Here is a 14,297-nt window from a genome sequence, read left to right on the forward strand (position 1 = left end):
AAAAAAGAATTGTTTCCTACATAAAAATGGCCCAGGCTATAAGAAGATTGGCAAGACGCTGAAACTGAGCTGCAGCACGGTGGCCAAGTCCATACAGTGGTTTAACAGGACAGGTTCCACTCAGAACAGGCCTCACCATGGTCCACCAAAGAAGTTGAGGTCACCTGCTCAGCGTCATATCCAGAGGTTGTCTTTGGTAAATAGACGTATGAGTGCTGCCAGCATTGCTGCAGAGGTTGTAGGGGTGGGGGGGGTCAGCCTGTCAGTGCTCAGACCATACGCCACACACTGCATCAAATTGGTCTGCATGGCTGTCGCCCCAGAAGGAAGCCTCTTCTAAAGATGATGCACAAGAAAGACCGCAAACAGTTTGCTGAAGACAAGCAGACTAAGGACATGGATTACTGGAACCATGTCCTGTGGTCTGATGAGACCAAGATGAACTTATTTGGTTCAGATGGTGTGAAGCGTGTGTGGGGGCAACCAGGTGAGGAGGACAAAGACAAGAGTGTCTTGTCTACAGTCAGGCATGATGGTGGGAGTGTCATGGTCTGGGGCTGCATGAGTGCTGCCGGCACTGGGGAGCTACAGAGCCACATTGAGGGAACCATGAATGCCAACATGTACTGTGACATACTGAAGCAGAGCATGATCCCCTCCCTTCAGAGACTGGGCTGCAGGGCAGGATTCCAACATAACGACCCCAAACACACCTCCAAGATGACTACTGCCTTGCTAAAGAAGCTGAGGGTAAAGGTGATGGACTGGCCAAGCATGTCTCCAGACCTAAACCCTATCGAGCATCTGTGGGACATCCTCAAACGGAAGGTGGAGGAGCGCAAGGTCTCCAACATCCACCAGCTCTGTGATGTCATCATGGGGGAGGGGAAGAGGACTTCAGTGGCAACCTGTGAAGCTCTGGTGACCTCCATGCCCAAGAGGGTTAAGGCAGTGCTGGAAAATAATGGTGGCCACACAAGATATTGACACTTTGGGCAACAATTTGGACATTTTCACTTAGGAGTGTACTCACTTTTGTGAGATGCTGTAAGGTGTACAGCAGAGAAGGGGTAAATCTGTATATTGTGGTGGGGGGGGGGGGTGTACAACAGAGAAGGGGTTAATATCATAGCTCCCAACTGTCCCTGATTTGGAGCAATGTCCCTCTGTCCCTCTTTCCTCCTCATTTTGGTCTGATCTCTATAGATGTATATAAAATGCACTTTTTATCTTTCAAAAAGTGTTTTCCAGTGCTAAACCTTTTCATCCAATTTCTAAATTGCTGCATTTGTAAATTTTTAAAAAAAAGTCAATATAAAGGAATAGTAGTGGTAAAAAAAAGCACTTGTGGATTTAATTAAACGTTTTTTTGGGGTTAATTCTCCTTTTAAGGGGTGTGGCAGGGGGCGTGTCCTCTGCCTACATACATTAGGTGTCCCTCATTCCCATCTCAAAATGTTGGGTGGTATGGTTGGTTAATATGTGTATAGTTGGGGAGTGCACAGCAGAAAAGGGGTTAATCTGTATATAGTGGGGGGGAGTGTATAGGAGAGAAGGGATTAATCTGTATGTAGCACTAACCCCCGAAGGAGCCACTGGTAATTTTTGGGCTTACCGTTACCTTCCGTTCTCCTTGTGACACGTCTAGGGGAGTGTTTCTCAATTCCAGTCCTCATGGCCCACTAACGGGTCATGTTTTCAGGATTTCCCTCAGATGAAACAGCTGGGGTAATTACTAAGGCAGTGAAACTGATCAAATCACCTGTGCAAAATAATGGAAAGCATGAAAACATGACCTGTTAGTGGGCCATGAGGACTGGAATTGAGAAACACTGGTCTAGGGGATCTCCCGTGGTAGATGACCCAGTAACTTGAGACTGACAATAGATCCACTTGAATGGATTTTATTTGCAAACATCAACCACTGAACAGTCTTTTAACTTGGGATCAGAGGGTTGGGAAGGAATTCAGGTTCTCTCAATGTCAAAGTCTATAAACATTAAGGAACTTGCTTACTTTGACTGCATCCAGAGAATAGCCATTCGCAGCTGGATGGTCACTCAGGTTGGACAGTCCCTCTCTCACAAGGCTTAGCAACCAACAAGGTGCTTACTCAGGAACAAAGTCTTTATCACCGACATTGTTGCAGAACACGTAGGGAAACTAAGCTGTAGAACACTTGTAGGATACCTGGATCTTTCTGCCTGCTTGGCGATATCCACAAGACCGGATTCTCTCGGTTACTTCAGCCCTTCCAGGCTTTTGTTAAGAAAACCACCTGTACGTGGTGTTCTTCTAAAGTGTCCTCCCCTGGAATGCTCGAAGTACAATGGGTCTCTGCCGGACCGGAGACGGTACTCATTCACCTTGGAATCCTTCTTCAGTTCCCTTGCCTTCGGCTAGCCAGCCCCGAGGCATCAAAGTCAGGTGGAACCGTACCCCAGGCCCTAGCCTTCCTGGGGGGTGGTCAGAAGGACCAGGACCATATACTCAGCACAGCATTCTAGACCAGAACCCAGAACTACGTGACGTCCACATCTTAAATACCCTCTCCCAGAGGGCACAGCGAGAGGGCCACTCCCACTGACCTGGCTCCGAGAGGGATTAATTAAAGTGCCTATCCAGACCATAGTTCCACGCCTGCCACCAGAGACAGTGCCCCCCTGTGGCCAGGCTGAACATCTCACAGTCCAGTCAGACTGACACAGAAGCCAAATTTAGTCAAATAGGCCCAAACCAAACTGTAGTTTGGGTAAAGCTTTAACTTTGAAAAACACACAGCGTGTGCTCTTCAGGAGCCCGCCGCTACACACTCCCCCCCCGCTTATTTAGACAATGTCCCCATTGTCTGGGAAAGACAAGAAAAAGAAACCCAGAGGTAACAACTAATCCTATAAAAAAAAACAAAAAAAAAACATAAGCCCTTGTACACACGGTCGGAGAACCCGTCGGAATGTGTCCTATCGGACTGATAATCCAACTGTGTGTTGTATGCATCGGACTGATTCCGGCCAATTTTCCAACTTGTTGGAAATATTTTCCGACCAACTGGTTCGATCGGACATACTCCGATCATGTGTAGAGAATTTCGATCGGACAAAGTGCCACGCATGCTCAGATCAAATTCCTACATCAAAGCTATTGGCTACTAGCCTGAACGTAGTCCCATCGTAACGAAATTACGTCATCATGTTCTGAATGATCGGATTTTTCGACAACTTAGTCAGACCGTGTGTATGCAACAGTTTCGGACAAGATCCGACGGACAGAATCCGACGGATTTGGTTGTCGAAATGTCCGACCGTGTGTACAAGGGCTAAGCCCCTGTACACACGGTCGGACATTCTGCCAACCAAATCCGTCGGATTTTGCCTGTAGGATCTTGTCTGAAACTGTTGCATACACACGGTCTGACTAAGTTGTCGAAAAATCCGATCTTTCAGAACGTGATGACGTAATTTTGTTACGATGGGACTACGTTCAGGCTAGTAGCCAATAGCTTTGATGTAGGAATTTGATCTGAGCATGCGTGGCACTTGGTCCGATCAAAATTCTCTACACATGATCGGAGTATGTCCGATCGAACCAGTTGGTCAGGAAATATTTCCAACATGTTGGAAAATTGGGTCAGACGGATATTCCGACGGAATCAGTCCGATGCATACCACACACAGACGGATTATCCGACGACACGGTCCAATAGGACACATTCCGACGGATTCTCCGACCATGTGTACAAGGGCTTACAGTCCCGGAGACCCGATTGGCCTTGTCATGATCGGGCAGTTTTTTTTTCGTTTGTTTTTTAGATGGCTTAATGACTAACGGCCTCTTAGCAAAAAGTCTAAAAAGGTACTCACGGAAACTTGGGCTCAAAGTGCCAGTCGTCCCCCTCATCTGAGCCAGAACTGTCCCCCGATCTCTGTGATGACTCCCCTGTGGGCCGGCAGTTTCCGGTAACAACACCCGCAGCCTTCCTATGCCTGTTCCCAGGTATCTTCTTCCAAATGTCCTGCCCGGGACGGCGTACAGACGATCCAGCTTTAGGGCCACAAGGAGCGCTGGGCTGCTTCACTTCCCTGCCGTCGAGATTCTCTGCAGCAATATTCGTGGTAGGGGTCGTGTCCACAACCCTCCAGGGCAGTTTCCCAGACTTTAGAAGGTGCAGCATCCTCTTTAGCAATCCGAGCTCCAACAGATGATGCTGGGGCATAAACGATTGCCTCCTCAGTTGCTACGCCCATGACCCAGTCCATATGGTAGGCCCTTGGTGGCCTGACTGGCTGCTCCACTTTGAAAGTGTACTCTCCACACCTCTTGCATCTGGAGAAAGGCTGAGGGTTGGCGACCAGGCCATCGCACTTCCCACACAGCATACCCAGGTCTTCGATGTTTCCAGTAGTGTAGAGTATGAACCGCCCCTGCGGCAGCAGGCCTATGCCCGTGTCTGTGAGCACAATACCAGGCAGCTGTATTCCTGCGGGACCCCTTCCAAGTGGCATCCTGGGTCCTGACACAGGCTGCACACCCGGAGCACGGTACAGCCTCAAAAACTTTTTTCTCCAAACTCCGAGAAAAAATATGGACTTGTCTTTCCTCCTTCTGCAACACACTCTCACGCGGTGCCTAGTGCAGGAAAGAACGCCTCAGACTCCTTCAACTGGGATGCTCAGGTTAGGCAACTTCACGTGCTTTTTGGAAAAGGCTCCTGCCATGCTTACGCACCTCAGTGAAAGTCTGAGTAAAGATGGCGCCGATGGCACAGTTACAAAACACAACCCTCTGTCCTTGCTTTACCACGTGCATAGTTCCTTTGCAAGGTAACGGTAAAATCCCGGACGAGCCCCCACGTGTAGCACTAACCCCCCGAAGGAGCTGCTGGTTATTTCTGGGCTTACCGTTACCTTTCGTTCTCCTTGTTGCACGTCTAGGGGATGTCCCGTGGTAGATGGCCCAGTAACTTGAGACTGACAATAGATCCAGTTGAATGGATTTTATTTGCAAACATCAACCATTGAACAGTCTTTTAACTTGGGATCAGAGGGTTGGGAAGGAATTCAGATACTCTCAATGTCAAAGTCTATAAACATTAAGGAACTTGCTTACTTTGACTGCATCCAGAGAATAGCCATTCGCAGCTGGATGGTCACTCAGGTTGGACAGTCCCTCTCTCACAAGGCCTAGCAGCCAACCAGGTGTTTACTCAGGAACAAAGTCTTTGACACAGACGTTGTTGCAGAACATGTAGGGAAACTAAGCTGTAGAACACTTGTAGGATACCTGGATCTTTCAGCCCACTTGGTGATATCCACAGGACCGGATTCTCTCAGTAACTTCAGCCCTTCCAGGCTCTTGTTAAGAAAACCAAACTCACTAGTGGTGTTCTTCTAAAGAGTCCTCCCCTGGAATGTTTGAAGTACACTGGGTCTCTCCCGGACTGGAGGCGGCACTCATCCACCTTGGAATCCTTCCTTAGTTCCCTTACCTTGGGCTAGCCAGCCCTGAGGCATTAAAGTCGGGTGGAACCGCACCCCAGGCCATGTCTTTCCCAGGGGGTGGTCAGGAGGACCAGGATCATATACTCAGCACAGCATACTGGACCAGAACCCAGAACTACGTGACGTCCACATCTTAAATACCCTTTCCCAGAGGGCACAGCGAGAGGGCCACTCCCACTGACCTGACTCCGAGAGGGAATAATTCAAGCGCCTGACCAGACCATAGTTCCACGCCTGCCACCAGAGACCGTGCCCCCCCTGTGGCCAGGCTGAACATCTCACCGTCCAGCCAGACTGATACAGAAGCCAAATTTAGTCAAATAGGCCCAAACCAAACTGTAGTTTGGGTAAAGCTTTAACTTTGAAAAACACACAGCGCCAGCTCTTCAGGAGCCGTCGCTACATGTATATAGGGGGGGAGTGTATAGGAGAGAAGGGGTTAATTTGTATATAGTGTGGGGGTGTACAGTAGAGAAGGAGTTAATCTGTATATAGTGGGGGGTGTATAGGAGAGCAGGGGTTAATCTGTATATAATGGGGGAGTGTATAGCAGAGAAGGGGTTAATCTGTATATAGTGGGGGGTGTATAGGAGAGCAGGGTTAATCTGTATATAGTGGGGGAGTGTATGGGAGAGAAGGGGTTAATCTGTATATAGATGGGGAGGGAGAATACAGCAGAGAAGGGGTTAATCTGTATATAGTGGGGTGTACAGCAGAGAAGGGGTTAATCTGTATATAGTGGGGGGAGGGGAGAGTACAGCAGAGAAGGGGTTAATCTGTATATAGTGGGGGGAGGGGAGAGTACAGCAGAGAAGGGGTTAATCTGTATATAGTGGGGGGAGGGGAGAGTACAGCAGAGAAGGGGTTAAAATCTGTATATAGTGGGGGAGGGGGTTTACGGCAGAGAAGGGGTTAATCTGTATATAGTGGGGGGAGGGGGTTTACAGCAGAGAAGGGGTTAATCTGTATATAGTGGGGGAAGGGGGTGTACAGCAGAGAAGGGGTTAATCTGTCTATAGTGGGGGGGAGGGGGTGTACGGCAGAGAAGGGGTTAATCTGTATATAGTGGGGGGAGGGGAGAGTACAGCAGAGAAGGGGTTAATCTGTATATAGTGGGGGAGGGGGTTTACAGCAGAGAAGGGGTTAATCTGTATATAGTGGGGGGAGGGGGTGTACAGCAGAGAAGGGGTTAATCTGTGTATAATGGGGGGAGGGGTGTACAGCAGAGAAGGGGGTAATCTGTATATAGTGGGGGGAGGGGTGTACAGCAGAGAAGGGTTAATCTGTCTATAGTGGGGGGAGGGGGTGTACAGCAGAGAAGGGGTTAATCTGTCTATAGTGGGGGGGAGGGGGTGTACGGCAGAGAAGGGTTAATCTGTATATAGTGGGGGGAGGGGAGAGTACAGCAGAGAAGGGGTTAATCTGTATATAGTGGGGGAGGGGGTTTACAGCAGAGAAGGGGTTAATCTGTATATAGTGGGGGGAGGGGGTGTACAGCAGAGAAGGGGTTAATCTGTATATAGTGGGGGGAGGGGGTGTACAGCAGAGAAGGGGTTAATCTGTGTATAATGGGGGGAGGGGGTGTACAGCAGAGAAGGGGGTAATCTGTATATAGTGGGGGGAGGGGTGTACAGCAGAGAAGGGGTTAATCTTGTCTATAGTGGGGGGGAGGGGGTGTACAGCAGAGAAGGGGTTAATCTGTCTATAGTGGGGGGAGGGGGTGTACAGCAGAGAAGGGGTTAATCTGTCTATAGTGGGGGGGAGGGGGTGTACAGCAGAGAAGGGGTTAATCTGTCTATAGTGGGGGGAGGGGGTGTACAGCAGAGAAGGGGTTAATCTGTCTATAGTGGGGGGTGTATAGGAGAGCAGGGGTTAATCTGTATATAGTGGGGGAGTGTATGGGAGAGAAGGGGTTAATCTGTATATAGATGGGGAGGGAGAATACAGCAGAGAAGGGGTTAATCTGTATATAGTGGGGTGTACAGCAGAGAAGGGGTTAATCTGTATATAGTGGGGGAGGGGAGAGTACAGCAGAGAAGGGGTTAATCTGTATATAGTGGGGGGAGGGGAGAGTACAGCAGAGAAGGGGTTAATCTGTATATAGTGGGGGGAGGGGAGAGTACAGCAGAGAAGGGGTTAAAATCTGTATATAGTGGGGGGAGGGCGTTTACGGCAGAGAAGGGGTTAATCTGTATATAGTGGGGGGAGGGCGTTTACGGCAGAGAAGGGGTTAATCTGTATATAGTGGGGGGAGGGGGTTTACAGCAGAGAAGGGGTTAATCTGTATATAGTGGGGGAAGGGGGTGTACAGCAGAGAAGGGGTTAATCTGTCTATAGTGGGGGGAGGGGGGTGTACGGCAGAGAAGGGGTTAATCTGTATATAGTGGGGGGAGGGGAGAGTACAGCAGAGAAGGGGTTAATCTGTATATAGTGGGGGAGGGGGTTTACAGCAGAGAAGGGGTTAATCTGTATATAGTGGGGGGGAGGGGAGAGTACAGCAGAGAAGGGGTTAATCTGTATATAGTGGGGGGAGGGGGTGTACAGCAGAGAAGGGGTTAATCTGTGTATAATGGGGGGAGGGGTGTACAGCAGAGAAGGGGTTAATCTGTCTTATAGTGGGGGGAGGGGGTTTACAGCAGAGAAGGGGTTAATCTGTATATAGTGGGGGGAGGGGGTGTACAGCAGAGAAGGGGTTAATCTGTGTATAATGGGGGGAGGGGGTGTACAGCAGAGAAGGGGTTAATCTGTCTATAGTGGGGGGAGGGGGTTTACAGCAGAGAAGGGTTAATCTGTATATAGTGGGGGGAGGGGGTGTACAGCAGAGAAGGGGTTAATCTGTCTATAGTGGGGGAGGGGGTGTACAGCAGAGAAGGGGTTAATCTGTCTATAGTGGGGGGGAGGGGAGAGTACAGCAGAGAAGGGGTTAATCTGTATATAGTGGGGGGAGGGGTGTACAGCAGAGAAGGGGTTAATCTGTCTATAGTGGGGGGGAGGGGGTGTACAGCAGAGAAGGGGTTAATCTGTCTATAGTGGGGGGAGGGGTGTACAGCAGAGAAGGGGTTAATCTGTATATAGTGGGGGAGGGGGTTTACAGCAGAGAAGGGGTTAATCTGTATATAGTGGGGGGAGGGGGTGTACAGCAGAGAAGGGGTTAATCTGTGTATAATGGGGGGAGGGGGTGTACAGCAGAGAAGGGGTAATCTGTATATAGTGGGGGGAGGGGGTGTACAGCAGAGAAGGGGTTAATCTGTCTATAGTGGGGGGAGGGGGTGTACAGCAGAGAAGGGGTTAATCTGTCTATAGTGGGGGGAGGGGGTGTACAGCAGAGAAGGGGTTAATCTGTATATAGTGGGGGGAGGGGTGTACAGCAGAGAAGGGGTTAATCTGTCTATAGTGGGGGGAGGGGGTGTACAGCAGAGAAGGGGTTAATCTGTCTATAGTGGGGGGAGGGGGTGTACAGCAGAGAAGGGGTTAATCTGTCTATAGTGGGGGGAGGGGGTGTACAGCAGAGAAGGGGTTAATCTGTCTATAGTGGGGGGGTGTACAGCAGAGAAGGGGGTAATCTGTATATAGTGGGAGGAGTGTACAGCAGAGAAGGGGTTAATCTGTATATAATGGGGGGGGGTCGTACAGCAGAGAAGGGGGTAATCTGTATATAGTGGGGGTAGGGGTAGGAACAGCAGAGAAGGGGTTATGGAAGGTGTAGTCCCAGTAGTGACCGGCAGGTGGCAGCATTCTTCAGTACTGAGTGAACACGTGTGCCTTCCAGGGTGAGCCGCATCCCGGAAGAGCATGAAACGCCTCTTTCTTATGATTGATTGGTGGACTCGGCAGTCCCGCCCTCTTCCGGTGGTGATGTCACGGTAAGATGGCGGCTCAGTGAGGACCCGGATGGAGCGGTGAGGTGTGCGGCGGTGAGTCGGTCCCTCCATAGGAGGTGTGTTGGGGGTAGTAGTACGATGACTGGTGCACCACAGATCCCAGCATTGTCCTCCTCAGCTCAGGGGGTACAATGACGTGATTGGATGAGTCCTTGGTGTCTGGAAATGCTGATTGCCTGGTGGACAGCGCCAGTGTAATGGGGGTTCAACCTCTACACCCCTCCAATCCCATTGGATGCAAGGCGTTCTCTGATTGGACGAGGTGGAGAGCCGGTCTAACGACATATTCGGCGACCCATCGCAGTTTGCTACAGAAGTGACGTTCCATCGCTGCCATCTTGGTACACCCCACACTTGTCCACAGTAAGGATACACTAAGAAGGGGGAAAGCGGACATGTTGTTACACCCCCCGGAGTTTTGCATTTTACACGTATTTATAACAGTAATGTGAGTTTCTATAGTAAAATACAGGACTTGCAACTCCGTCTGACTGCTTAGATGTTGAATTTTAAAAGCAGCGAACTTCTGTCAGATTAGTAAACCTGTGAGATGAGCAGGATTGCTGCTGCTTTTGAAATTCAAGATATAAGTAGTCAGACGGAGTTCTGCGTCCTGTATATCAACAGACGGAGTTCTGCGTCCTGTATTTCACTATATAAACGCACTTTACTGTTACAAATACGTGTAAAATGCAAAACACTGGGGGGGTGTAACAACATGTCCGCTTTCCTCCTTAGTGTATCCTTACTGTGGACGAGTGTGGGGTGTAGCAAGATGGCGGCGACGGAAGTGACATTCCGGCATGGCCATCTTGCTACACCCCGCACTCCTCCACATTAAGGATACAGTCTGAAGACAGCAAGTGGACATATTGTTACACCCACCGGAAATCTGACAGAACACTGCTGATTTGAAAAATCAACATCAAAGCAGTCTGACGGATTTAAAAATGCTGAGTTTAGTGGTAAAAATAAGTGTGAAATGCCCAGACTCTGGTGGGTGTAACTAGATGTCTGCTTGCTAACTTCTGAATGTAGGCTTAGTGCGGGGTGTACCAAGATGGCCGTGCCGGTGTCTTGTAAAATAGTGTCCTCCATCAGATGGTGTCCCCTGCGTACTGCGCATGCGCAGTACACAGGAACACAGATTCCGAAAATTGCAGAGGCTGAACGGCGCCTGCGCCGTGAGTCCAGGTTCTATCCCCACTATCCAAGTGGACATAGAGTTAGAATAAAAAAGAGCGGAGCGAGGCCGAGCCCCGAAGCGTGGCGAGCGAAGCTCGCCCGGCGAGGGGCCCTCTAAAATTCCTTAACCCTATGTCCGCTTGGGATAGTGGGCTACCTCTCCTCCACGGCGCAGGCGCCGTTCAGCTTCGGAGTTTTTCCGAAGCTTCGTCTGCTCCGTACTGCGCATGCGCAGTACGGAGCGGACAGCATTTGATAGGCGGACTCTATTAGGCAGAACACTGGAAAATCACTTCCGTTACATATGCTGATGGGTAGCAGCTTTCTGAACATCTGCAATGAGAAGGTGGCGGTAGACATCTTTATACACCCAGCCGAGTCTTGCATTTCACACTTATTTTTACCGGTAAACTCCGCTTATATAGTGAAATTCAGAGGTGCTCTGTCAGATTAGCAACCTGCGAGATCAGCAGGCTCGCCACTGCTTTCAAAGTTCAACATCAAAATTGTGTCACAGAGTTCTCAATCCTGTACATCACCATATAAGCTGAGTTTACTGGTAAAAATAAGTGTGAAATGCAAGACTTGCACTTGCAGTGGGTGTAAAAAGATGTCTGCTCGGTGACTTCAGAACTGTAGGCTTAGTGTGGCGGGGTGCACCAAGATGGCCGTGACGGAATGTCACTTCCGTTACAAGATTTGACAGGTCGCCTAATCTGACGGAACAGTGTTCCGTCGGATTAGGTAATGGAAAGGATGTTCCATTGCCACACTGCGACGGCCATCTTGGTACACCCCGCACCCATCCCCAATAAGCCTGCAGTCATACGGCGCCAGCGGGCATCTTGTTACACCCACCCAAGTCTTTCATTTCACACTTTTTACCAGTAAACTCAACTTATATAGTGAAATACTATATCATTTTACACATTTTGGAGTTGCTTGTAGACTAAGCAGAACAGGGAGAGGAGGGTGGATCAGAAGATAGTCCCGACATTGACACTTAGAGCGCATCTTCCTAGGTCTGAGGTCCTCAAGACCCCCGCTGATGAGACTTTTCCCCTCACTTTCCGTTCTCTGTGACCCCCAAGCAGGAAATGGAGGTTGTCACCAGGACCCCCGTTGGTAATGGTGCCGCCCCATTGGAGAGGTTTCCCATCATGTCCTGTCCTGGCAGGAAGTGAGAAAAAATCTGCTCTGTGACCACTTTGGTCAGACACGTCCCTCACTTCTGACACCCGGAACAGAAAATGGGGGTTGTCACCAGGGCAGGAAGTTCTAAAAATTTTCCCATGCAACCAAAAATGTATATTGGCGATCCCTATTGCAGAAGTTCCCCATCACTTCCTGTCTTGGCAGGAAGTGAGAAGACATCTGCTCATTGGGGATTCAGACAGCAGTTCACCCCCCCAGCAGACTCGCCACTCTATTCTAGTTTTTAAATGATGCCCAGTATCATCCCAAACCTACTTCCTGTGAGACCAACGTGTCTCAGTCCCACCCACTGGAGAGGTGTCACCAGGCCGGCCTGGGCCTGCAAAGAGAGTGGCTCTATATCAAGATGTGGCTCCGGTCTTTTGCAGCTTTCAGACTCGCTCATTGCAGTAGGAGGTGGAGCACCCTGATGTCACATAATCGGAACTGACCACACCTAGAAAAAAAGCAGCAGGGGGCGTTGCGGTGGAGGGGTGGGACGCAGACTGGAGTTGTGCTTTAAGCTCAGTTGGTGTTCGTCTATAGCTGAGCCCCTCTATAGCAAATATGTGTAGGTGCCCAATGCATCATACTGGAGGTGGTGTGGCCCCTTTTTATAACGCTTTTGTCTATTGTCCTTAGGAGAACGTCATGGAGAACTACCAGAAAGTTCGGGTGGAGGAGAAGCCCATGGAGCTTCCTTTTACTTCCCTTCCCCCAGACATCATCGAGATGAAGGTCAAAGATGGCAGCAAGATCCGTAATCTCATGGGCTTCGCCATCGGCAAGATGGAGAGCGCGAGCGTGCACCAGATTCTGTTCAGCGGAACGGGCAAAGCCCTCGGCAAGACCCTCACCTGTGTGGAGATCATGAAGAGGAGGGAGGGTGAAGGATCTGCACCAGATCACCAAGATCTTCTACAGGCAGACAGAGGAGATCTGGGAGCCCATCGTACCTGAGGCGGGCCTGGACCCGCTGACCGTAAAGAGGAACTGCCCCTCTATCTGCATCCTCCTCAGCAAGGTCCCCCTGGATACCGCCGAGCCCGGCTACCAGGCCCCCGGCAGCTACGAGTCCCAGTGGATCCAGGAAATAAAGGTGGAGAGCCAGGGGCCAAAGAGGAAGAAACCAGGCCTGGGCCGAGGTGGGGCAATGGGAAGGAAGCAGCCAAGGCCACCTGGTGGCCGAGGGGAGACCCCTAAGTAGCCATAGAAAGGGATATTTATGGATATGGATTCTTGGAAAGACCCAACAGAGGAAATTTGGCCAGATGTTGCCTGGGGGGGGAGGGGGGTGGGCTTCATTGGGGTAGTCCAAGTTTTAGGCCACTCTTTGCTCTTCCAACTCGAAGAGCTAATCTGGTCACGTTGGGTTGCAAAGGGTTCCAAAGCATGGAGAGCAATGACTGAACTAGAACAAAAGGCTGACATGGCCTGGTGGCACTTGTAGAAGATCTGGACCGATCCCCGAACTCTGATGACCAGCCCGAGCCTTTACAAATGGTGTCCATGTTTTCAACTGTCGATGGAGATCCACTTTCTCCCCAGCTTGGTTACACCATGGAGGAGGTGAGCTAACTAACAGTATTACCTGCTATATACCCCCCCCCCGAGTCTGCTGGTTGTAAGCCCTGGTGCACTTCACTTCCAGGTCATGGAGGGTCCAAAGGTGTGATATGCTTCAGTGTGGTCTGTGTCTAAATCATAAAGGATAAGTGGGACGAGGTTGAGTGTCGTGGCTGCCCTCTTTTTATATGCGTAAGCATCCCATATATGTGTATGGGGGATTCTCCGAACACCTGCGAAGCACCAAACCTAGGCAGTTATGCACACAGACCTGCAACCAGCAGATCGGTAAATGGGGGTCAGTGCTGTCTTCTACTTGCCTTCCCCGACCCATGATCCTTCATATTTGAACAAAGTGAGAGGTCTTCTGGAAAATGACTGGTTGGTTCATCTCACAGCCCCTTCCCCCCCCCCCCCATATCCTAACCTGAACTGTACTACCAAAATGGAATCTGGCACTTGATTGGCCACTATGACTCCGGAGGGAACTTTGCGATGCCTCCGCCCCAGCGTGTGTCGTTGTCAAACAATCATGACTTTTCAGAGTTGAAGCCTTATGACAGGACAGGCTGAGAAGGTTTGTTTGGCACAATTGGAGACCTCAGATGATGATCTGCGTCTTTCCACATTACCAGGACTCTGCCAAGGGCTCATAACGCACAATAAAATTTTATTTTGTGATGATAAAGGTTTGTTCTGTGTCTGAGCAACATGTATGTTCCTGCTTCTCCTGTATGAAGACTGACAGTTCTTCCGTGGCTGTATCAGTTATAATGTATAGAAGAATGGTCCTACTATGGGACTAAAGAAGAAATACAGGCAAAACATCCCCCCCCCCCCCCCCCTTTTTAGATCTGTGTTCCATTGTGGAGATTTCCCTCACTTCCTGTCGCATAACCAAAACCGTAAGTGAGAGGGAATCCTGGGGTTGTCACCAGAACTAGTGGAAGACTTCCCCTCTATCCCCCTGTTC

At 50.0% G+C, this 14,297-nt stretch overlaps 1 protein-coding gene across 1 annotated transcript; it reads left to right on the forward strand.

Moving 5' to 3' along the window:
* The first annotated feature begins 9,348 nt into the window (after positions 1 to 9,348).
* On the forward strand, positions 9,349 to 14,012 carry RPP25L (ribonuclease P/MRP subunit p25 like). The gene is given in 3 exon segments (XM_077490557.1): positions 9,349 to 9,397; positions 12,401 to 12,637; positions 12,639 to 14,012. Coding segments are annotated over 2 exon segments (555 nt in total). The 5' UTR covers positions 9,349 to 9,397; positions 12,401 to 12,409; the 3' UTR covers positions 12,966 to 14,012.
* The last annotated feature ends 285 nt before the right edge of the window (positions 14,013 to 14,297 follow it).

Source organism: Lithobates pipiens, unplaced genomic scaffold (genome assembly GCF_037356315.1).
Source record: "Lithobates pipiens isolate NorthernLeopardFrog02 unplaced genomic scaffold, aLitPip1_a1.2 Scaffold_19, whole genome shotgun sequence".
Classification (NCBI taxonomy): Eukaryota; Metazoa; Chordata; class Amphibia; order Anura; family Ranidae; genus Lithobates; species Lithobates pipiens.